At 46.4% G+C, this 24,727-nt stretch overlaps 2 protein-coding genes across 2 annotated transcripts; one reads left to right on the top strand and one right to left on the bottom strand.

The window, feature by feature from the left end:
* Window positions 1-11,508: 11,508 nt before the first annotated feature.
* Window positions 11,509-12,051, top strand: NCBP2AS2 (NCBP2 antisense 2 (head to head)). Its single transcript, XM_063131401.1, has one exon. The coding sequence runs from the start codon at window positions 11,619-11,621 to the stop codon at window positions 11,850-11,852; it is 234 nt and encodes a 77-aa protein (XP_062987471.1). The 5' UTR covers window positions 11,509-11,618; the 3' UTR covers window positions 11,853-12,051.
* Window positions 11,955-23,716, bottom strand: PIGZ (phosphatidylinositol glycan anchor biosynthesis class Z). The gene is made up of 4 exons (XM_063131712.1): window positions 23,422-23,716; window positions 21,309-22,853; window positions 12,262-12,458; window positions 11,955-12,017 (listed from the first exon to the last, which is right to left on the bottom strand). Exons 1-4 carry the CDS (start codon window positions 23,537-23,539, stop codon window positions 11,955-11,957), a joined length of 1,923 nt encoding a protein of 640 aa, XP_062987782.1. The 5' UTR covers window positions 23,540-23,716.
* Window positions 23,717-24,727: the final 1,011 nt, after the last annotated feature.

The raw sequence follows: 24,727 nt of genomic DNA on the forward strand, positions 1-24,727 counted from the left end.
CCCATGTGGTGGACGCCCATGTCCCTGACCCTGAACAAGTCGTGGATGGCACGCTGTTGCTCCACCATCCGCTCCAGCATCAGGTAGGTGGAGTTCCAGCGTGTCACCACATCCTGCACTAGCCTGTGCTGCGGGAGATTCAACTCCTCCTGCTTCTCCCGCAGCAAGCGACTGCCCTTGACGCTGTGGTGGAAATGGCCTGCCACCTTTCTGCAGCTCTCCAGGAGGTTACGGATCCCGGACAGGGGACCGAGGTTGGGCTTGCTGCTGCCCATCCCAAGGCCATCCCTCACCACCAGGTTCAAGACGTGCGCGATGCAGCGGACGCCCTCGAATCTGCCGTCGCGCACCGCCTTCACCATGTTGGCTCCCCCGTCCGTGACCATGTAACCGCGGGTGACCTTCTGCCCAGCTAGCCACCCATCCACCATGCAGTTCATGGCCTCCGTAATCTCCGCTGCCGTGTGGGACTGGTCCATCACTTGCGTGTGGAGGAGGGCCCAGCAGTAGCCCTCCTTGCCAGTCCCTGTAGTGCTGGATCCTTCCTGCCCCACGGCTGCCCACCAGTGTGCCGTCAGGGACAGGTAAGCGTGCACTCCGCCCTCGCTGGACCAAATGTCCGAGGTGAAGTGCACCATCCGTGCCTCTGCCTGGCACAGACGACCCAGCACTAACTCCCTGCAGGAACGGTACAGGGAAGGCACCACCCGCCTGCTCAGGGTAGTGCGACACGGCAGCTTATAGTATGGCACCACAAGCGCCATCAGCCTCTTGAAGCCTGCGTTGTCGACGAGGCTGAATGGCTGGTCGTCCAACGCCACCATCTCACCGATTGACGTGGTGATCTGGGAGGGCGTTGGAAAACGCCATCTTGTGGTTCCATACTTCCCCCACCCCATTTCCGGCAGGGTTGCCTGCCTAACCCTTGTGGGGATGGGAGATGGAGAGCTGAGAGTGGAAGTGCCAGCAGCAGCAGCAGCAGCAGCAGCAGCAGCAGCCTTCGGCTTTCCCCTGGAACCAGTCGCCTTGCCCGCCTCTTTCCCCATCAAGACCGACTGGTGCTGCCTATGAAGATGCATCTTCATGCTGCTGGTTCCATAATGCCCTGTCGATGAACCCCTGCTTAGGCTGAGTTTGCAGTGGCGACAGACAGCAAAGCGGGGATCCGCTCCCAACTCAAAGTGGTCCCACACGATGCTTGTCTTTTGTTTCCGTGGTGACACCACTAATTGCCCGCCTGAGCTCTCTGGTGTTGCCACAGAAACAGGGGTGTGGGATGAGACTGGGGAGAGAGCCTCGGCCTGCTGCTGCTGCTCCTCCTCCTCAGCCCCCACATCCTGGAGGCCCACCGCCTCCTCCTCCTCCCCCTCCCCCTCGTCTAGGTCCATCAGCGGGCTCGTGGGCTGAAAGGATAATGAAGGTGTTGGGGATACTCCTCCTTCTCTAATGCCACCTGCCTCTTGTAAAGGGGCACTTTTCCCATTCCCACCCTCAAAAAGAGAACGCCGGGCACAAGTTGCAGAAGAGAGTGGCTCTGCCTGCTGCTTGTCCTGCTTCTGTTTTGGAGCAGTCAGCCAAGGAGTTGCCCGTTTGATTTTCACAGGAGGAGAGGCAGCCTGCTTACTGCTGCCAGCCTGAGCCTTGCTGCTTTCAGCACGCCTGCTCCCTCTTTTCATGATGACTAATAAAATATTAATACTACTAATAATATGTATAAGGTACTACTAAGAATATGTATAAGAAGAATATATGTTTAAATGTAGGGAAATGGGACAAGAAGTGTGTATGCTGTATAAAAAGAATAAAATATTATACTACTAAGAATATACTAATATATATACTACTAAGAATATCTAATAATATGTTTAAGAATATTACTAATAAATGTAGGGAAATAGGACAAGAAGTGTGTATGCTTTCCCCAAAATGCTCAATCTGTGGCTGCCTGTTGCACTTCACAAAAGCAGCCCACTCAGTCCAAGTTACACAGAGAAGAAAAAGAGAATAATTTTTTTTTTGGTATTTTTTGGTATTTTTTGGTATATAGAAGATAGAAGGAAACACAATCAGGATTTAAGAGAGGGGAGGGGGGAAAAGAACCAACCAAACACTACTACTAATATGTATAAGAAGAATAAAATATGAATACTACTAATAATATGTATGAGATACTAATATACTACTAAGACTATGTAAAAGAATATAATAAAATATGTTTAAGAATATTACTAATAAATGTAGGGAAATGGGACAAGAAGTGTGTGTATGCTTTCAAAAGAAAGCTTTCACAAAAGCAGAACAGTCAGGGGGGGGGGGCAACCAACCCAACCCACCAAACACACACTCCAAAATTTAAAAATAAAGTTTATATTAAATCAAAGTAAGGGAAAAACACAGGGCAAACTAAGCTATAAGTCAGAAAGAAGCAAACAAACACACACACGCGCCAAACTAAATCTATCCTAATCTATCTCCAAAGTCCAAAGCAGGAGCACTAACTAACTAAGTGTTCCCTCCACGAACGCCAACCCACAAAGAGACACAAAACAGAAAGTTCTCAGGGTGGGTCTGCCTTAGTCCCCCCTCCAACGCTGGGATTGGAGGATGATTCTTTCTGAGGAGATCAATTCTCATCAGGATTGGGAGTTGAATGTGCCTGTCATCGCTTCCAAAAAAACCCAAAAAACCCCAAACCCCGATTTTTAAAAAAATATTGCACAAGAACCACAGGACGCAGAAAGTTGAGAGTAGTCTCAAAATGACCCCCATCCACGACTCTCTGTGCACAAGAATTTTCAGAACGATAGCTTAAACCCCCCCCCCAGTTATCCCCGATTCTTTCCCTCAATGCAATCCTATGGGCGAAAAGCCGAAAATGCCGTTTGAGCCGCGAGGTTGACCCGATTTTCAAAAAAATATAGCACGCGACCCGCACAACGCAGAGAGGTGAGAGTGGTCTCAAAATGACCCCCATCCACGACTCTCTGAGCACAAGAATTTCCAGAACGATAGCTTCAAAAAGAACGTAGTTATGCGTGATTATTTGCCGCAATGCAATCCTATGGCGAAATGTTTTCAAGATGGCGACCGGAGCGCTCCGCCTGAACTAGGAGCTCCGAAAAATGGCCGCTTCTCTTCGTCTTGCTTCTAGGGGTCCGCGGTCCGCTCCTACTCCGCCTCTGGGTAAGGCGGAGCAGGCCAATCCGCTACTGCTTCTACGCTCCTAATCGGAGCGGATCACACCCCTAATAAATGCCAAGTTCCACATCTAGAGCCAGATCTACACTAGTCTTATACCGTTGCTAGTGTCCCTTTCTAACGTGGTTCCCTGTATCGGTTCTCTGTAGCTGTAACGTTACTGCAGGGCACATGGTTCAATCCTTTCGTTGCTGGGTTTGCCCCGCCCACTGCCTGCCTCATTCAGGGCAAGTCATAAGCACACACAAACTCCCTCCCTCCCAAAACATCTTAACACAAGTCCCAGGGAAGTGCCTGAATGCACAGGAGCCAGCCACTTTGCTGAAGCTAAGCAGGGTTGGATCTGGAAGAGTGATGGGAGGTGTGGCCTGCTGCTTCAGCTGACTGTGTTTGTTTGCCCCACCCATCTGTGCAGGTATTTTAGCCTGGAGAGCTCTGGAGGCGCGAGCCTGCGGCGAGAGCCGAAGGGCGAGAGCAAAAGGGCTCTCGGCCTGAGGCTCTCCGCCGTGGGCAGGAAGCTAGTCATCTTGCTTTGGGAGAAGAATTGAAGAATTGGAGAGTGTCATGCCCACCCTCTCCACTGAAAGACCCAAGGCAGCCTGCAACCCAACATCTGTACCTTCCGGGGAGAGGAGAGCTGCCTGCCTGCCTGCCTTTTTGTTGTTGTTTTCTGGGGTTTCTAAAATATGTGCCTGGGAGGGAGGATACAGAGCCGGGAGGGGGGATCTGAGGGGGCCCCAATTAGCGTAGTGACGGGTAGGGGGAGATATGGTGTTGTGAGGAGGATGTGCCAGGTAAGGGGAACGCGGCCCAGACAATTAATGGCTGTGCCATGTTCCGGTCCTCCTTGCACCCGCAGGTCTGTTGGTTGCTCTATCAGCCAGCCCTCGGGCCTCCAGATGCTGCTTTTAAATGCCAGATCGGTGCATAATAAGATCTCCCTCATCCACGACTTAATTGTGGATGAGGCAGCCGATCTGGCATGTATAACCGAGACCTGGGTGGGTGAGCAGGGAGGAGTCAGTCTCTCCCAGCTATGCCCACCGGGGTACTTGGTTCAGCATCAGGGTAGACCTGAGGGCCGGGGAGGGGGGGTTGCTGTGGTCTATAGGAATTCTATCTCCCTCTGCAGGCTCCCTGTCCATGTGACTACTGGTCTGGAGTGTTTGCACCTTGTGTTGGGTCAGCGGGACAGATTAGGGATTCTGTTGGTGTACCGCCCACCCTGCTGCTCAACAGACTCCCTAGGTGAGCTGACGGAGGTGGTCTCGGCTGCAATGCTGAGATCCCCCAGACTGTTGGTTTCTGGGGGATGTCAACATTCATGCCGAGGGTGCCTTATCCGGGGCGGCTCAGGATTTCATGGTCTCCATGACAACCATGGGACTGTCCCAACATGTCATCGGCCCAACACATGTAGCGGGGCACACTCTTGACCTGGTTTTCACAACTGGACACGGAGATGGTGATCTGGAAGTGGGGGACCTTACATCAGTCCCTTTGTCATGGTCGGATCACTGCTTGCTGAGGTTTAGACTTACAGCAGCTTTTCCCCTCTGCAAGGGTGGGGGACCTATTAAGATGGTCCGCCCCCGGAGACTAATGGATCCGGATGGTTTCCAAAGGGCTCTGGGGAGTTTTCCGGCTGATAGGGCTGGCTCTCCTGTCGAAACCCTGGTTGATCTGTGGAATGCAGAAATGACCCGGGCAGTTGACAGGATTGCTCCCGAGCGCCCTCTCCTGAGTAGAGCTCGTACGGCTCCGTGGTATACCCCAGAGCTGAGAGCGATGAAACAAAATAGGAGAAGGCTTGAGGGCAGGTGGAGACGAACTCCTGGTGGATGCAATCAAATATTGGTAAGTGCCTATAGTAAGGCATATTCAGGGGCACTGAGGGCAGCAAAAAAACAATACTTTGCTGCCACTATTAAATCTTCAATTTGCCGCCCAGCGGAGCTTTTTAGAGTTGTCCGGGGGCTATTACATGCTGGTCCCAAGGACACGGTAGAATCATCTGAGGCCCGCTGTAATGAATTTGCTAGGCACTTCCAGAATAAAATCTTTTGCATCCGCCAGGACTTAGACTCCAGTGTTATAGCAGGTGAATCTAGTGAGGTGTCCAGAGTACAGTCTTGTCCTGTAATCTTGGATGAGTTTCAGTTGGTACAGCTCGAGGATGTGGACAAGGTGCTTGGACAGGTCCGCGCAACCACCTCTGTACTGGATCCTTGCCCCTCTTGGCTAATAAAAGCTAGTAGGGATGGAACAGCCGGCTGGGCCAAGGAGGTGATTAATGCCTCTCTACGAGAGGGAGTGGTCCCAGACCGTCTGAAAGAGGCAGTAGTGAGACCACTCCTGAAGAAAACTTCCTTGGACCCGGAAAATCTTAGTAACTACAGGCCGGTAGCAAATGTTCCATTCCTGGGCAAGGTCCTTGAGCGGGTGGTGGCGGGCCAGCTCCAGACACTCTTGGATGAGACTGATTATCTGGATCCATTTCAGTCGGGTTTCAGGCCCGGCTTTGGCACGGAAACAGCCTTGGTCGCCCTGTATGATGACCTATGTCGGGAGAAGGACAGGGGGAGTGTGACTTTGTTGATTCTCCTTGATCTCTCAGCGGCTTTCGATACCATCGACCATGGTATCCTTCTGGAACGTCTGGCTGAGTTGGGAGTGGGGGGCACTGCATTGCAGTGGTTCCGCTCCTACTTAGCAGGACGGCTCCAGAAGGTGGTGCTTGGGGGACATTGCTCGGCCCCGTGGACTCTTCAGTATGGAGTTCCGCAGGGATCGGTCTTGTTCCCCATGCTGTTTAACATGTACATGAAACCGTTGGGTGCGGTCATCCGGAGTTTTGGAGTGCGCTGTCATCAGTACGCTGACGACACGCAGCTCTACTGCTCCTTTTCATCCTCATCAGGTGTGGCTGTGGATGTGCTGAACCGGTGCTTGGCTGCGACAATGGACTGGATGAAGGCTAATAAACTGAAGCTCAATCCAGACAAGACTGAGATGCTGCTGGTGGGTGGTTCCTCTGATCGGATGGGGGGTGTTCAACCGGTTCTGGATGGGGTTGCACTCCCCCTGAAGGAGCAGGTTCGTAGCTTGGGGGTTCTCCTAGAACCATCTTTGTCACTTGAGGCTCAGGTGGCCTCGGTGGCACAGAGTGCTTTCTACCAACTTCGGTTGGTGGCCCAGCTACGCCCCTATCTGGACAGGGATAACCTAGCTTCAGTTGTCCATACTCTGGTAACTTCCAAATTAGATTACTGCAATGCCCTCTACATGGGGCTGCCTTTGAAGACGGTCCGGAAGCTGCAGCTTGTGCAAAATGCGGCGGCCAGATTGATAGCTGGAACAGGGAGGTTTGAGCATGTAACACCGATTCTGGCCCGCTTGCATTGGCTGCCTATATGTTTCCGAGCCCAATTCAAGGTGCTGGTCTTAACCTATAAAGCCCTACATGGCTTGGGACCACAATACCTGATGGAACGCCTCTCCCGACATGAACCTACCCGTACACTGCGCTCAACATCTAAGGTCCTCCTCCGAGTGCCTACTCCAAGGGAAGCTCGGAGGATGGCAACAAGGGAGAGGGCCTTTTCAGTGGTGGCCCCCCGACTGTGGAATGATCTCCCCGATGAGGCTCGCCTGGCGCCAACATTGTTATCTTTTCGGCGCCAGGTCAAGACTTTTCTCTTCTCCCAGGCATTTTTAACAGCATTTTAACAGCATTTAACAACGTTAAGTTTGTTTTTAATGGACCCCACAATTGTTGTTTTTAAATGGATACTGTTGTTTTTATACTGTTTTTGTGTGTGTGTGTGTGTGTGTGTGTGTGTGTGTGTTTAAATTGTATACTTTTAATGTTTACTATTTTTAAATGTTGTAAACCGCCCAGAGAGCTTCGGCTGTGGGGCGGTATATAAATGTAATTAAATAAATAAATAAATAAATAAATAAATAAATCTGGTCAGGGTTTGGATGGGAGACCAAATTGAAAAGTTTTAGCAGCAGCCGCATTTAAGCCCCGCTGGTCATGACTTTTGGACTTTGGACCCTTGTTAATTTTCCTGCAGGGAGTTACAGCTCCTTTGCAAAGAGGGGGGAAATGTTTTTTAAAAAATCATAAAAAATCAACCAATGACCCAATTTGATTCAAATTTTAAGGAAGGATGCATGGGAGTACTTCACAATAAAAGCAGATTCGAAGGTGGAAAACTTCTGAGTCCTTTGCATACAATTGTCAGTGATTGCACAGTATAAGGCTGGTGTGATTTATCTGCTGTAGCAGATAAGATAGCAAACGGGGCGAAGGAAGGAGAACAGGAAGTGGGCGGAGCAAACTCAGCAGCTCTGGGTTGCGAGAGGGAAATTACCGGTATAAGGAGGCACATGAATCTGTACGTAGCCATGCTGGAACTAAGAAACAGAACCTGTAAGTACGACTCATTTACAACGTTGGAGACCCAGAGTCACGTGACGCTATGCGTCACAGTAACCCATTCAAAACGTTAGAATAACACCAGTGTAGATTCCCACTAGGAAATAGAAACCAAATAGAAAACAAGATGGGGGATACTTGGTTCAGCAATACTGCAAACAAGAAGGATCTTGGAATTGTTGAAGATCACAAGCTGAATATGAGCCAACAGTGCAATATGGCTGCACGAAAGGCCAATGCTATATTGGGCTGCATTAATAGAAGTATAGTTTCCAACTCGTGTGAGGTACTGGTTCCTCTCTATTCAGCCCTGGTTAGGCCTCATCTAGAGTATTGCGTCCAGTTCTGGGCTCCACAATTCAAGAAGGATGCAGACAAGCTGGAGCATGTTCAGGGGAGGGCAACCAGGATGATCAGGAGTCTGGAAACAAAGCCCTATGAAGAGACTGAAATAACTGGGCATGTTTAGCCTGGAAAAGAGAAGATTGAGGGGAGACATGATAGCACTCTTCAAATACTTAAAAGGTTGTCACACAGAGGAGGGCCAGGATCTCTTCTCGATCCTCCCAGAGTGCAGGACACGGAATAACGGGCTCAAGTTACAGGAAGCCAGATTCCGGCTGGACATCAGGAAAAACTTCCTGACTCTTAGAGCAGTGCGACAATGGAACCAATTACCTAGGGAGCTCATGGCCTCTCCCACACTAGAGGCCTTCAAGAGGCAGCTGGACAACCATCTGTCAGGGATGCTTTAGGGTGGATTCCTGCATTGAGCAGGGGGTTGGACTCGAGGGCCTTGTAGGCCCCTTCCAACTCTACTATTCTATGATTCTAATAAGCCACAAAACGTCCACGAAAATGACATTCCGATACCCGTTCTGGGTCATCGTCCTTTTTGTGCAAAACAAGCCGGAACAGCAGCTTCCAAGTGAGCCAACTCAACTAAACTCACCAGTCACATGTAACTTCATTTCAGGGATTCCATAAGCTCTAAAACTTCCATCGAAAACACATTCCAATACCCGTTCCAGGCCATAGTTCATATCCCCAAAATTAGCTAGAAAAGAAAATTATGGGTGAGCAAAATCAGGCACAATCTATTGTTGGGAAATTGCCTAGTATGACAACTTCTCCGTGCGTGAAGGCAATCAAACTGTTAGACAAGTTCTTTGCCCTTAGGGACAAGATCCAATTCAGCCCCCAAGCACAACTCCACACTTTCCAGCGACAGAGGGTTCAAAAGCGCTTTATTGATTATAATCAAGATCTGAGTGTCTTGAAAGCGAACAGTCAGACCGAGAAATTGGGAATTCAGCACAGCATTTCAAGCCTGAAAGGGGCAGTGTCCTTTAGCAGTATTAACCAATCAGAACATAACACTAGAGCCTTCTTATCTTTTGCTAAACAATCCCTTTGCTCACAGTAAGTTACAGTAAGCTAACTTCCTTCCTGGAGCCGAGGCCATTGTTTTAGTTAGATAAGACAGATACAAGAAGACACCCTTGAAAACACCCTCGGGTACGTGACACTTCGCCTGGTGTATAATGGCTACTTCACAGCTTCCTTTAGAAAATGGAGGCACCTATGCTAACATTTCCCCCCTTTAAAGCAATTTAAAATTCAAGCTTGCTAGCTTCTTCTAGGTCATCCATGGCTAAGGCTTCATAATGCAAATACATTTGCTGGTGGATTACAGATTTTGCAAGATTTTTCATAAGAGACAAAATACAGGGCAGACAAAAAGCAAGGATAAGCAAAATCATTACAATCAGGTACAATGCAAGAAATCCTTCTTTTAACCACCCTAGATTGGGTAACCAACTAGTGAGCCATCCAAATAGATCATTAGTGGGTGGTTGTCCAGTTTTATGAAAGACTTGTACTGCTTCTTCTATTTTCTTTACATCTGTTTCGATTTTACTCTGTTCATTTACATAAAAACAAGAAGATTGGTTAAGCACAGCGCACACACCATTTTGTTGAGCTAATAATAAATCTAAAGCCATTCTATTTTGCACAACATTGCTGAGAGAAGAAACTTCAGTTTGCAAACTCTCTATAGCATCCAGTGTACAATTAAAAGCTTTTTCTAACTCTAATGAGATGTTCTTGACAGTTTTCTCTATTTCAGATACTCCTAACTAAGGGAATAACCATCGTATAGTAGCATGAAATCCAGTGTTCCATCTAGCTAAAGGGTTATCAGATCTTTGTATAATTCTGTGTGCAAAGCTACCAAAATTAGTCATCTGATCAGAAGTGAGATTCTTAACAATTTGTAAATGTGGCACAGCAAATGATACAGTGCATCTTCCTCTCTAGGAGGGAGAACTTTATATAGATTTTCTCCACATAAAAACTACACTCCTTGCTCAATGAGAGTAAGAGAAAAGATATGACCTTTTATAGTAGTTATTTTGCTATCTTTTGATATAATCTTCATTAAAGCTCTGGCGTGGGCTGGTCCATGAAGTCACGAAGAGTCGGAAACGACTGAACGAATAAACAACAACAAACCATATTTACACCTTCAACGTAGTGGTATGTGCATCTTTTGTGATGGTTAGTATTCTTGTGCCATTGTTTAGTTTTCTCTTCCCATTTTATGGTATGTTTAAATCCACAAAAGATGGAAGTAGCCAAGACTTCTAAAAGGCTGTTTGGAATGAGGTCAGGTGGAACTTTACTGGTTTGGTTTGTTCTTGGACAGGAGTTATTAAGTAAAGCTTTGACAATTGCTCCATTTTCACTGAAAAAGGACACAGAGTTCTTTAATAAGGCCATTGATTCATTTTTCCAAATGACATCTGTGAAATTTAAACCATAGAGTGTAGGATTGGTAAGACTATAGGAGGGCATGCCACTAAAATTGTATGTGCTACTGCATGTAGATTTTTCTTTGTTAACTTTCATTTCATCATTAACGTAGGGCTCTAAAAGTCCTTGGGTAGAATCAAACCATAATATGTGTGCACAGTTCTGAACCTTTAACCATTCTACATCTTGGCCAGTTGAATTCTCTGATTCTATGCATATTGAGTGTTTTATTTCATTAGGTATTACTTGGTAGGCTACGAGTCCTTTGGAACGAGGATTTTGCACCCACAAGCCTTTGGTAGTATGTGTGTAATTTAAAACCCAGTCAGCTGCCCATCCTTTTTTTACTTTTGAGGTCCAATAGGTTAGGGGCACAGGGACTGGAAGTAATTTATTACCTACATCTTTCTTCCCTAGTTACTCACAAATCCAAATCTGGGCTCACAATGAGAGCCCAGATGCCAGTGCCCGACATAGCAGCGCGTCTTTTTTAGAAAGTGGGAAGGTCCTTACTGCGTTGTACTTGTAAGTCATTCTGAAGTTGTTAGGGACACATAAATGGAAATGCTTTATTCTATAACAAAACCACTTTCATTGTACTAACTGGAACATTTAATAAACTGGATTGCAGTGTCCCTTTCTAGAAACAGGCCCATTGAGCAAGGGGTGGGACTCGATGGCCTTATAGGCCCTTTCCAACTCTGCTATTCTACGAACTGCTCGATTACTCTCTGGTGTATTTGCTATTTTCTATGAATTAAACCTGGCTGTAGAAGAACTGATTCGTGCTTGAGCAGCTCAGGCATCACGTCTGCCGGGAAGCAGACAAGCGAGCCACGGCACAACGCGGGTGCGAAGAGACGGGCAGAAACGCCGCAGCTGCAAGAGCCCTTCCCAAGCGATGCATCACGTGGGGCATGAACGACGGCCCGTTCTGACCAATCCATTGGTGAAGCGCGAGGGGAGGAGGAAGGGGCGTTTAGGAAACCGGAAACAGAACGCAACGACCGACTCTCGGCACGTGACCAGCATAAAACTCAGCCCCGCCCCCTCGCCTTTATTCCGCCAATCGCCGCGAGGGAAGGAGGCCGCAGGGCGCCTGTCCTCTTCTCCGAGCGCTGTCGGGGAGCCCTGGCCGGCCCCGTTCGTCTCGCCGAGCATGGTGCTGCGCCGGCTGCTTCTCGCCATGCTCAGCAACCACAGGCTCGTGGACCGGTTGGCAGAGGCGGCGCCTATCCGGGCGGCTGCGCGCCTCACGGCCTCGGCTCTGACGCGCGGACTGCGCCTGAGAGACAGCTTCCTGCGAGAGCTGAAGGAGGAGGCGGCGGCGCGCGCCAAGGACGGCGGCTGGCCCAATCAGCGCAGCGGGAAGGACAAGGGGCGGGGCCCGTGAGCGCCTGAGAGACAGCTTCCTGCGCGAACCGCAGGCGGCGCGCGCGCCAAGGATGCCGGCTGGCCCAATCAACGCAGCGGGAAGGACAAGGGGCGGGTCCTGTTATCGCCAGCCGGCCTGGGCAGGCGCCGCCTCTGGCCCGTCGCACGCGATCGGCGGCGCCCCCTGGCGAAGCAAATAAAGAGCGAGGCTTGCTGGACCACTGTCGTCCGCGTTTCTTTACCGCGCGCGCGCGCTGGACGGGGGGGGGTGTTAGGTTGCTATGGCAGCGGCGAAGGGGGGAAGGGGAGTCCCTTTCGGGGCGCTCCGTGTGTCCTCAGGTGACCCAGTAAGCTCGGCTCAGAGGCCCCTCCCCCCCGGGTGCGCGTTGATTCAGCCGTGCAAGAGCTGAGGGGAACCGAGCCCGCACCCGGGAGGAGCCCGGGGCGCCAGGTGGCGGCTTGGACCCAGGCGTCCCGGAGCAGAAAGGCCCCGGCCAGCCGCGCGCCCTCCCCCGGGAAGCCGTTGCTCGGTGGCGGGTGGGGAGTCGCCTCGTGGCAGGAAGAGGCAGGTCGGAGCCGGCATTCCTCAGGGCCGCGGGGCAGCCGGGAGGAGCCGCATGGCTGGCTGGGCGTTACGCGAAAGGTGAGTCGGCCGTGCGCAAGCTAGGAGGGGCAGGCAGGCAGGCAGGCGGCACTCGGGTGGCCCGCAAGCCAGCCGTTGGGGCTCCTGAGCCCTGTTCCCAGGTGCCGCGGGGCCCGGTCTCTGCCCCTGGAGCTGCTGCCTGCCTGCCTGCCGGTCGGGAGAGGAGGCGGCGGCGGCGGCTCCTCCTCTCCACTGCCTTCTCTGGAGGGTGGTTCTTGCACACCTGCGCGCTCTTGCGCTTCCCTGTGTTCTCCTCAGTTTCTCTTTTGCGCCAACCGTTCTCAGAACTCCCTTGCTACTTCCTCAGGCCGAGCCATTCAGTCCCCTGCAGCCGCTTCAAAGGCGCCCCAAGGCCCGTGCTCCAAGCGGCGCAGGGCGGCATCTTCACTGACTTGTGAAAAGTTGAGAGAGGGGCGAAGTCAATCACCCATGGCAGGGAGTTTCACAGTCATGGCTACAGAAAAGGCCCTCAACCCAACCAACGGTGCATGTGACGACCACCACCATCCAGAGGCAAGGCCAGGCCAGGCCTCCCCTGCCAGCCTTTGGGAGCTGGCAATCCCATAACAAGAGAAAGAAGGTATCCTGGGTCCAAGCCACTGAGAGTTTTAAAGGTGATAATCAGCTCTTTGAAGTAAACCAGGAGCCCACAGAAGTATTATAAAACTAGGTGAGACTTGCACCTATTAAGACGCTTGCTGATGTGTTCTGGAAAAGATTTAGAGTGTATTGCTGTAATCTGGTCTGGAGGTAACTACAGCATGTATCACCATGGTCAGATCTGATCTTAGTAATGGGCACAGCAGGTATATAAAACAAAAAATTTCTGTACCCTACCATTTCACTGCCAAGCTGATTCTCAACACCGCTGCCATATTTTGTATTACAGGGAATAAGTGAAGAACTAGAACAAAATGTTTCAGAGTATCCCCATTTGCTAAAATGAGTGCTCCTTTTCAGGACTCAAGTCAGCCTGCAGCAGAAGATTTGTAGTGGTGTTCAGGGCTTGAGGTGAGGTTTTCAGGTGCATATTAATAAAGCTCCCCTATGTGCCTTTTTAGGAGCAAAAAAAGGGTAAGATAATTTATCAAATTGCTCCTCATGGTTAAAAGCATTTTAAAATAATTTTATTTCCAACTGCAGCAAAATGTCCTCCATATGATATAGTGGTAAAGTACAGAAGAATATTTAAATATACATTGGTAGAGCACATAGTTTGCATGAGAAAAGAGCAAAGTTCAGTCTCTAACATCTCCAGTTTAAAAATAGGGTCAGGGAATGTGAAAATCTGAAGTCCAGGAAAGCCTTTTGAGTAGGCACTGCTGGACTAGATAGATTAAGACTCTGGTCTGGTATAAGGAACCTATCCAATTAGCATGTTAATTGCAGAGCAGGGGGAGATTTCAGCAAGACAAGAAATCAGAACTGCACCCTGAACCTCTTTGTAGCAACCAGAACATACAGTCGTTCTGTAAATGAGGGTAATTGAAGTCACCTGTTACTACATTTCCTTGTTTGACATCATTGCTTGTACACCCAGAAGAACAAATTAACCTGACCTTCCTATAGAGTTTGTATTCAAAGGTAATCATCAATTGCTATGACTCCCATGACTGGAATTAGCAATTGAAGGATATAACTTGTTCAAAAAGAACAGAAGAAATAGAAAGGGAGGCGGAGTTGCACTATATGTTAAAAATACCTATCCCTGCACAGAAATACAGGCAGATCAGACTGGGAGCCCCATCGAGAGCATCTGGATTAAAATAAATGGGGGAAGGAATAAAAAGAACATGATAATCGGAGTCTACTACTGACCACCCAATCGAGAAGATGAGGTCGAAACTTTTGAGAAACAAATTGCCAGTGTTTCAAGGAAGTCTGATGTAGTGGTGATGGGGACTTCAATTACCCTGATATCTGCTGGGAGACCAATACTACCAAAAGCGGCCCTTCCAAGAAATTCCTGACATGTGTGGGTGATAGCTTTCTCCTACAGAAAGTGGAGGAAGGAACTAGAGGATCAGCAATCCTTGACTTGATATTGACCAACAGGGATGACAGTGGATAAAGTGGGGTAAAGTGGGAACTCTGGGGTAAAGTGACCACGTCATACTTGAATTCATGATTATGAAGGAGACAAAAGTTGAGTGTAGCCACAAACGTACTCTGGATTTTAGGAAAGCTGATTTTAATAAACTCAGAACTATGATAAGTAAGGTCCCATGGCAAATGAGCCTAATGATTTTGCAACTAAGATTGTAGTGTCTGAATTTGCTTTCCTTTTCCCCCTCCTCCCTTCCAATCCCCTTTCCTTTTGTGTCATGTCTTTTAGATTGTAAGCCTGTGGGCAGGGACTGTCAAGAAATACTTCTGTAAGCTGCCGTGAGAGCCTTTTTTGGCTGAATGGCGGCATGTACATTGATGGTGCTATATAAATAAATAATAATAATAATAATCCTTAAATAAATAAATAAATAAAATAAATAATGAGAAAAGGAGTGCAGGATGGGTGGGAGTATTTAAAAAAGGAAATTTTAAAGGCACAGTTACAAACAATTCCAACAAGGAGAAAAGATAGAAGACAACAGAGGAAACCAATGTGGCTCCACAAAAAGCTTAGAGATGACCTGAAAACAAAAAAGGATACATATAGGAATTGGAAGGAAGGCCAGGCTGCAAAAGAAGAGTACAGACATGTGGCGCAGAAGTGCCGAAATGGCATCAGGATGGCTAAAGCTCAGAATGTGCTGAGATTAGCGAGGGATGCTAAAAGCAATAAAAAGGGTTTCTTCAGATACGTGAGTAGTAAAAGACAGAGGAAAGAAATGGTGGTTCAACTGATGCCATCAGTTGGCTCCTCTGATGCCATGTTTCTCGCCTGCCCAAGGGCCTCTACTTCCCTTGCTCGGCTTCGTCCATTCTCTTCTGCTGCCCCTTACGCCTGGAACGCTCTTCCAGAACATTTGAGAACTACAAGTTCAATCGCAGCTTTTAAAGCTCAACTAAAAACTTTTCTTTTTCCTAAAGCTTTTAAAACTTGATGTTGTGCGGACTTTACACTGTTAGTTTTACCCTATCCTGTGCCTGCTTACCCTACCCTGTGCCTGTTGGCATTCTCTTCCCCTCCTTATTGTTTTACTGTGATTTTATTAGATTGTAAGCCTATGCGGCAGGGCCTTGCTATTTACTGTTTTACTCTGTACAGCACCATGTACATTGATGGTGCTATATAAATAAATAATAATAATAATAATAACTGCTTAATGAGGATGGCAAATTGATAACAGATGACAAGAAATGGCTGAAGTGAAGCAGAAGTTGAGGGGGCAGGATTACAGTTTGAGATTGATAAACAAATGGTCAAAGAACACCTAATTTCCTTGAATGAGTTCAAATCTCCAGGGCCTGATGAACTGCATCTTAGAGTAATGAAAGAGCTAGCGGAAGAACTCTCAGAACCTTTGTCTATTAACTTTGAAAAATCATGGAAGACGGGTGAGGTGCCGGACGACTGGAGGAGGGCTAATGTCCCTATCTTCAAAAAGGGCAAAAAGGAGGAACCTGGGAACTACAGACCAGTCAGTCGCGACATCCATCCCTGGGAAAATTCTGGAGCAGATTATAAAGAAGTCAATCTGTAAACACCTTGAAATCAATGCCGTGATCACTAGAAGCCAACATGGATTTGTCAAGAACAAGTCCTGTCAGACTAATTTGATCTCATTTTTTGATAGGGTAACCTCTCTTGTGGACTGTGGGAATGCTGTGGATGTCATATATCTTGACTTCAGCAAAACTTTTGACAAAGTACCACATGACATTCTGATTAACAAACTAGCTAAAAGTGGGCTAGATGGGACAACTATTAGGTGGATTCACAGTTGGCTACAGAATTGGACTCAAAGAGTACTTATCAACGGAATCTTCTCAAACTGTGGAGAGGCAACGAGTGGGGTACCGCAGGGCTCAGTCCTGGGCCCAGTGCTCTTCAACATTTTTATGAATGATTTGGATGAGGAGGTGCAGGGAACGCTGATCAAATTTGCAGATGACACAAAATTGGGTGGGATAGCTAATACCCTGGAAGACAGAAACAAACTTCAAAGTGATCTTGATAGGCTGGAGTGCTGGGCTGAAAACAACAGGATGAAATTTAATAGGGATAAATGCCAAGTTCTACATTTAGGAAATAGAAACCAAATGCATAGTTACAAGTTGGGGGATACTTGGCTCAGCAATACTACAAACAAGAAGGATCTTGGAATTGTTGTAGATCACAAGCTGAATATGAGCCAACAGGGCGATATGGCTGCAAGAAAGGCAAATGCTATTTTGGGCTGCATTAATAGAAGTCTAGCTTCCAAATCACGTGAGGTACTGGTTCCTCTCTATTCGGCCCTGGTTAGGCCTCATCTAGAGTATTGCGTCCAGTTTTGGGCTCCACAATTCAAGAAGGACGCAGGCAAGCTGGAGCGTGTTCAGAGGAGGGCAACCAGGATGATCAGGATGAACCTCCCTAGGTAACTGATTCCATTGTCGTACTGCTCTAACAGGAAGTTTTTCCTGATGTCCAGCAGTAATCTGGGTTTGTGTATCTTGAGCCCGTTATTCCGTGTCCTGCACTCTGGGAGGATCGAGAAGAGATCCTGGCCCGCCTCTTGTGTTACAACCTTTTAAGTATTTGAAGAGTGCTTATAGGACCCTTCCAATTCTACTCTTCTATAATTCTAAGAATCTAGTCAAAAACTATTATGATGTACTGGTTAAATAAAGATATACTCTCTTATCACCTGGAGGCAAAGTTCTCCAAACATCAGTTAGCCCAAGTTCAACCATATAAGCCTGGAGTGCATGTCTCACCACTGTTTGGCTCTTAAGCGATGGCGTACTCCTATCCAGCAGAGGATCTAAGTCATCATTAAAATCCCAGCCCACAATCAAATAATCAAATGCCATATCAACAAATTTACTAAAACATTTGTGAAACATAGGGGAGTCATTTTTGGGCCCATAAACATTAATCATAGCAATTCGTTTGTCCATATATTTTCCAACCAAACTCAAAAAACTAACCCATCGGGATCAATGATCACCTGTTGCAATGAAGAAGTAAGTCCTTTAGGGATTAAAATAGCAAGCCCTTTGGACCGTGTTGAAGTATCTGTTACATGAACCTCACCAACCCAGTCCCTTCTCAACAACTACTCATCTTCTATCAGGTGTGTTTCTTATAGAAACGCCACAGAATTGTAAAGCTCTTTTAACTCTTTTCTGTTTGTTTAAATTTTTCAGCCCCTTGATGTTCCATGGTGACATTAAGTATTGGAGAAAAAACAAATATATGTTTAGCACCACCATGTGAACAGATCTTTACCAATTTTACAAAGTTTACTACGTTTAAATAACATAACATATGAATCCTTAATACATTACATATTGGTCTGCAAATGTCAAACAGATACAAGCTGATTTCTATTCCTTGCCCACCCACCCCACTGGCAGAAATATCTTAAAAAACAAACTAAAACTATTAAAATAAACTTAAAACTTTTTTGCCTTCCATTTGGAGACTGCCACACACTCTCCTTACCTTGTATTAAACTGAACTAATTTCAACTGAACATATTAAACTGAACTACTTTGATACACAAAGCAATAGCAGATTAATAATAGCAGATTTTTGTGAACCGCCCAGAGAGCTCCGGCTATTGGGCGGTATAGAACTGTAATAAATAAATAAATAAATTATCAAAGACGCAAAAGCAAATTAATATTACAAAAAATGTATTCATCTGATTTATACCAAAACAAAATACAATGAATATATATAACCTATATTTTAATAAATATTTATGTGGATTATATGGTAAATATTAAAATGTTTTTAAAACATAAAGCTTTTTTTTAAAAAAAAGTTTAAAAAGAATTAAGAATTAACAAAGTTGATAGAGACCCACTTTGTTCTGAGTCCAATCAAAACAGATTCTGCAACCTCAGGAACTCTTTCTTTAACTCTCCATCAAAAATAATGCAAAAGGTGGGATATCAAATGTGGTATTGCAAAGCTGTTCCCGTTCTAGCATTCTCGCCATGGTAAATTGCCTTCTCAGATCTGCCACTTCTTTTGCATAATTTGCATATAGCATGATTTTATCATTAGCCGGCCCCCACTGAAGCTCCTCTCCCTGCCTGACTGCGAAGCAAAAATTATTTGCTGGAGGCCTGTAAAAACTGGAGAATAACTGGCCCCAGTCTAGACTCTCATTGGCAACCAGGGAGATGATAAGCATATTCGATAACAAGCTGAAAATCTACAGGCAATTCCAATACGTCAAACAAGAGTTTATCCATAAATTCAGGGAGACAAATCTGTGTAGGCTGTTCATGAGTCCCACAAACTCGTAGGTTGCATCTCCTGGAAAGGTTTTCCAACAAAGCAATTCTTTCAGAAAGAACACTCTGGACATGGCCATTACAGTTTCATGAGTAATTACCCCGTCCTCTAACTTGTCAACTTTTAATCCATCTGCTTAAGTTGAGCATCAGTGGAAACCACATGACCACTGAAGAGCATTGATAGAATCCTGATCAGCTGTAGCTGATCCAGCTGTGCCAGTTGTTTTGACTGTTGAGACAGTTGTAATTATATATTTTTCATTAAAGCCATGGGGAAAGTTGGGTAGGTATATAGTCTCTCCCCCTTTTCTTATTGTAGTGGATTATTTCTAAAATTATCCAGAGGTACTGAACTGTGATTGCTAATCTTAAAGTTGTATTCACTCGTCATGGATTTCCTACGATAGTTGTGAGTGATAAAATGCCCTTTGCTAGTCGAGAGTTTCAGTTGCTTAGGATTGGGGGTTTGAACAATGTTTTAGTAGCCAAGGGTATCCACAATCTAATGGAATAGTTGAAAGAGCAATCCAGTCCATAAAACAACTTATTAAAAATGTAGAAGGTGTATGCGTGGATCTGCATCTGGCATTGCTGGAATATCAGAATACAATGATTTCTGCTCACCTCCACAAATGTTAATAGGCGGAATGTTAAGGAGCAAACTTCCAGCAGCCACTAATTTATTGCACTTTGAGATTCCCACTGATGTACATAAGAACCTTCAGAGAGTCCAGGACAAGCAAAACTATTTTTTAAATATTTTAAAGTCCCTACAAGAAGAAGATTCAGTGTGGATGGAGTCAAAGGAAGGATGGCTCCCTGCTATTGTTACAACAAAATATGAGCAGACTTATTCATATCAAATGAGGACTCCAGAATGTTGTATGTATTGTCATAATAGGCACAACTTAAGGTTTCAAAGTCAGGCATCTGAAAGCTTTGGTCATACAGATTTAGAGCAGGGTGAATCTGTCCCCACAGATGGATGCACAACTTGGTGAGCCTTTTAATGTCTCTATGAGTGATACAAAAGATGTTAATGAGGATAATAGCATAACTTGTGAGACACGTGAAGAAAGGCATCCCATAGGTGTAACATCTTATGGCAGACCAGTCTTCCTACTCTGGGCTTCCAGTGAGGAAGGATGGTAGCAAAGAGCATTCTCAACAGCGGATGTTCAGCGGTGAGGTAGAGGGACTGCAGTTCAGTGGTAGAACATAGATTTATCATGTAAAAGGTTCCTTGATCTTTTGGGTCTCCAGTTAAGGCTGGGAAAGACCTCTGTCTGAGATGCTGGAAAGCCACCACAAGTCAGTGTAGACAGTATTGAACTACATGGACAAGTAGGGTATGAGGCGGGTTGGTTTCTGTATATTTTCATATAGTTAGGACATTAACATGATCTCTGTCCTCTCATATCTGCCCCACACCAAGTTCATATAATACATTATACTGCAGGCCTGATAGGGGTGCTTGGAAAGAAAAGTAGGATTCCTATAGAATACAGCAATTCCTTCTCCTCTCTACCCACCTGAGCAGAGAAAGAATCCTACAGAACGTAAGTGCAGCAGCTTGGCCAGCCTGAGCTCAGTCATATAAGCCAGGTGAGCCCCTTTATTAGGGTCAGCTCCTGTCTGGAGGCAGTTATTCCACGGACTGGTGTGGCATTTAGCAGCAGCACCCTTTAAAGTTAATGCCATATAGGCATGATCACTTGAGTAGCCTTGAGGACTGGAAGAGAGGAATGCCCTTAAATACCTAACCACTCTTCCCTTTGTTCATTTTCCATAGCCAAGATTCCCTTTTCCCATCACAGCTATAATTGGGGTCCCCAACTCTGGCAGAGCCACAAGGCATATGACAGCAGCCAAAGCAGATTCCACTGTCAAAACAATTAGGAAACTAATATCAGTGCTATTAACGAGCAGGAGAAAGGATGGGGTGGGGATGCCTTCACAATATTACTAGGCTACTGAAGACTTTCTTCCTGAGTTACGCCTGTGTGATCAAAGTTCCCACAGGTAATGGCTAGCTGGAATTGCTAGAAGAAATGAAACACATAGATGAGCCTCCCAGGACATACAGTTAGGGGGGTGGGGGAAGCGCTACATCTTTGTAAAGAGTGGAAAAGGAAAGGCTAGAAGCTGGAAACAAAAGCAGCAGCTACGATGGAAAGGCATTTTGGGGGGATGATGAAGAGAAGGACCTGGGCTGCTTGGTCTGAAGCAGCAACAGGCAGGGCCACAATTGAACAGGAGCCACAAAATACACCTCAGATGTAGCTGATAGTACTCACGATCATTTTATATGGCTCTTTGTGAGCCAACCAGTGCTTTGGGGTTCTTTCCTTAGCTCAGCACAATGTTAGGTGCTCTCTTTGTTTCTCTCTAGATGCAGGATATGCAATCCTAACTGACTCCTCCACTTCTCACTAAGGAGAAAGGAAATTTGTGGCGGGTCTTCCATTGTCCAGTGTGGAAATACCACTGTCTCATTCTTGACCAGTAATTGGCATTGCTCTATCATTGTTCTGATGGTACCAGGAATGATAACCAACACATGGCAAGTTATTTCTTTGTGCAGACCCATATCTAAGCATGCAGAACCATTCACTAAGGATCCCAGGATCTGGCAAAGGAGACTTTTCTCAGCCCCAGCCATATCAATGATCTCCACCAATGTGTCACTCTTGTTAATGTTAAGGAGAAACCTGGGAGGCATGTAGGTATGAGCAAAGAGGAGGGTGTAGTGTGTATGATGGCTCAGGGACTCAGGGGAATGAGTGAGCTGTTCCAAGTGGAATAAACAAGGGATTACACCTCCCTGATGGAAGCAGCCGTAGAAAAGGGCAGCACCAATATTAAACATGATGTTGATAGACTTCCAGGGTTGGTTCTGTCTATTCTGTGTGATCAAGAGGACCAAAGGCAAGATAAGAGGGATGAGGAAGCGAGGTTCCTGGTGGCTGAATAAAGAAAGACATGCCAGAGGGATAAAATAGAATGCCAGCAGAGCCTGCCTGCCTTCTGGATGTACAGCTGCTGAATGTGAGCTCCTCTTGGGTGCCCTGAGCCAGGTGACCTGGCCAATGTGGCCCTTCAGTAGTCTGAGACCATTGTGGATGGCCTCTATGTGAAGGGCCCCAAAAAGCAGTACCCCATTGATTGCGAAATGTGTAACACGCGGGTGAGCCCCATGCTGTGCAAGGTTATCAGGGTTGAGGTTATATCTGAGAAAGTTAAAGGGGGTCACGACTACGCTCTGACGTAGCCTAGTGAGGGTCTTCCATGGGTTGTCCTCATAAAAACTATGCAGGCTAAGTCCTGATAGGGCAGGCGTGAAATACCATGTGTCAGCAGCTATGAAGATAACGGCAGTGAAAATAGCACTTGGGACAAGCCGCAGGAGCTGGTTTATAGGTCTTCTAATGCTTTGTCGACATGTGGCATCTACACCTGTCCAATACAGCAAGGGTGTCAAAGCAAATGCCAGAAATGTCGGCCTGTTGAAAAAGCCAGCAACTGTTACAACCCCAATGAGACTGTGACTTAGAGGATTCAGCCACCTGGAGGCTGATGCTGAGGGCAATTCTTTGCCGACTGCTCCTGAAGACACCAATACAAGCAGCAAGGCAAAAAGGAGCCCTTCAACTGTATTAGCAAATGTTCTTGTGTAAAACACCAATGTGACATAGGAGCCGGCGAGCAAAGCCAGTGAGTTCCATGGATCTGCTCCCCACAGAGGAGCTAGCTGATAAACACTGTAGTCCAGGATGAAGGAGAAGATGGTGAGAAGAAGGCGGGGTGAGACAAGGAGGGCATAGCTGGTAATGCAGTTTGTCCAGAGGCCCAGTTGCTGAAGAGTCTTAATGGCCCTGAATGCAACCCCAGATGTAATCAGTGGGAACACAATAGTCCTGCAAGGAGATTTGGGGAGGAATTCCCATGGATGATGCACCTTTAAGTCCAATATGCTGCCTAAGGAAAAGGAACAAAAGGCAACAAGGCAACATTAATGGAACAGTACAAGCAATTGTAAAACCTATTCATTTATTAATTTAATGCATACCCTCTTTCAGCTAGAAGAAACTGACCCTTGAGGCAGCTTACAACCTAAAATTAGAACGTTTAAAAATAATAAAAGTACTCAAATCACTAAATAAATAATAATATATTTATAAAAATATGAATAGAAGCACCAGCGGAAAAATAGTAATTCAGCCAGACTAGGATATGCTGCTAATCCTTTATTTTATCCATTTGTTTTAGAATATTTATTTACCACTTCCTATTTTAAAAATCCTGAAGTAGTTATAAATTAACTCTGCCTGTATTTAGCCCTTTGGAGCAATGGTGGAAATCGAAAACAGCCATTCTGCGCAAGTAGACTTGTTAAATTGCTTTGTAGTGGATCCTAAAATTTCCCTAAACATCAAAGCTTACAAGACCTCATCCCATCTAGATACAAAGAACTCTTCCTACTAAAGCCATCACAGAGACTGTATTCTTTAAGACCATCAACGAATTTTAGTACAATATGTGTTACCTGCCATGACCTCTGGAGACTGGAAAAACTCATCTGGATGCAAGTAGCCAGTCTGAGGAAGAAGACACCAGCAGATTCTTAGCATGCAAAGGACCTTCCAAAATGTTTTAGGTGTCATCCCAACTTTACCACACCTGCCCTGATTAGAAAGTGTCAACTGGAAAAAGTAGCAGCCTCCAGTTCAAAAGCGAGCCCTGAAAGAGTCAAAATATTTAAAGCACAACACCTGATGGATCAATAAAACATATTTTATGGAATCATGGAGTTGGAGATCAACGCCTGCTCTATGCGGGCTCTGAAGAGCAGGGAGCCATTGCAGCATCCCTGACAGGCGGCCATATAGCTGCGGGGCAACCTGAACAGGGGTGAGGCAGCATTTCTGATTCAGAGGATTTGATTCACATCACACGGTCTCCCTGCTTGGCCTGAACATGGGGTTACTACATATCTCTGCGATGTATGTGGGTATACACTTTCAAGAAATAGGCACTGAGGAACAGCTCAGCATTAAAGTTTAAAGGTACAACCACCCTTGACCAAGATGTATTGATTGTTTTATTTATATCCTGCCTTTTTCCCCTTACGGGCCCAAGACAGTGTACACAATCCCCATCACCATTTTATCCTCACAGCAATCTTGTGTGGTAGGTTAGGCTGAGAGTCAGTGACTGGCTTCATGGCAGAGTGGAGACTCCAACCCAGGTCCTCCCCACCCTTTACTACTCCAACACTCGATCTCTTCTTGATCATCCTAGAGTGCAGGACACGGACTAATGGGCTCAAGTTACAGGAATCCAGATTCCAGCTGGACATCAGAAAAAACTTCCTGACTGTTAGAGCAGTACGGCAATGGAACCAATGACCTAGGAAGGTGGTGGGCTCTCCCACACTAGAGGCCTTCAAGAGGCAGCTGGACAGCCATCTGTCAGGGATGCTTTAAGGTAGTTTCCTGCATTGCACCTTATAGGCCCCTTCCAACTCTACTAGTCTATGATTGTAAGACTTCCTGTGAGCTAAAATGTTGGTTTTCCTCTAGTTTGCTGACGCAAGGAGAAACTAAGAGGGGCTGACAACATAACTTTGTGAGTGCCTTAAAGTAGTGCCGGAAGGTGGGACTCAGTGCCAGAAAATATGGTAGTGTGAAAGGCTGGATACTCCTTTCAACTGGCTCCATGAAGGCTAGTGATTCTCCCAAAGATAAGTTTGCATCTGGAAGGTCCCTCCAATTAAAATAAACATCACAAATGAGAGCTTATCTCTAGACATGAAGTAATACAGAACTAATTAGAATGATGCTTCGCAAAAG

This window comes from Elgaria multicarinata, chromosome 8 (assembly GCF_023053635.1).
Source record: "Elgaria multicarinata webbii isolate HBS135686 ecotype San Diego chromosome 8, rElgMul1.1.pri, whole genome shotgun sequence".
Lineage (NCBI taxonomy): Eukaryota > Metazoa > Chordata > Lepidosauria > Squamata > Anguidae > Elgaria > Elgaria multicarinata.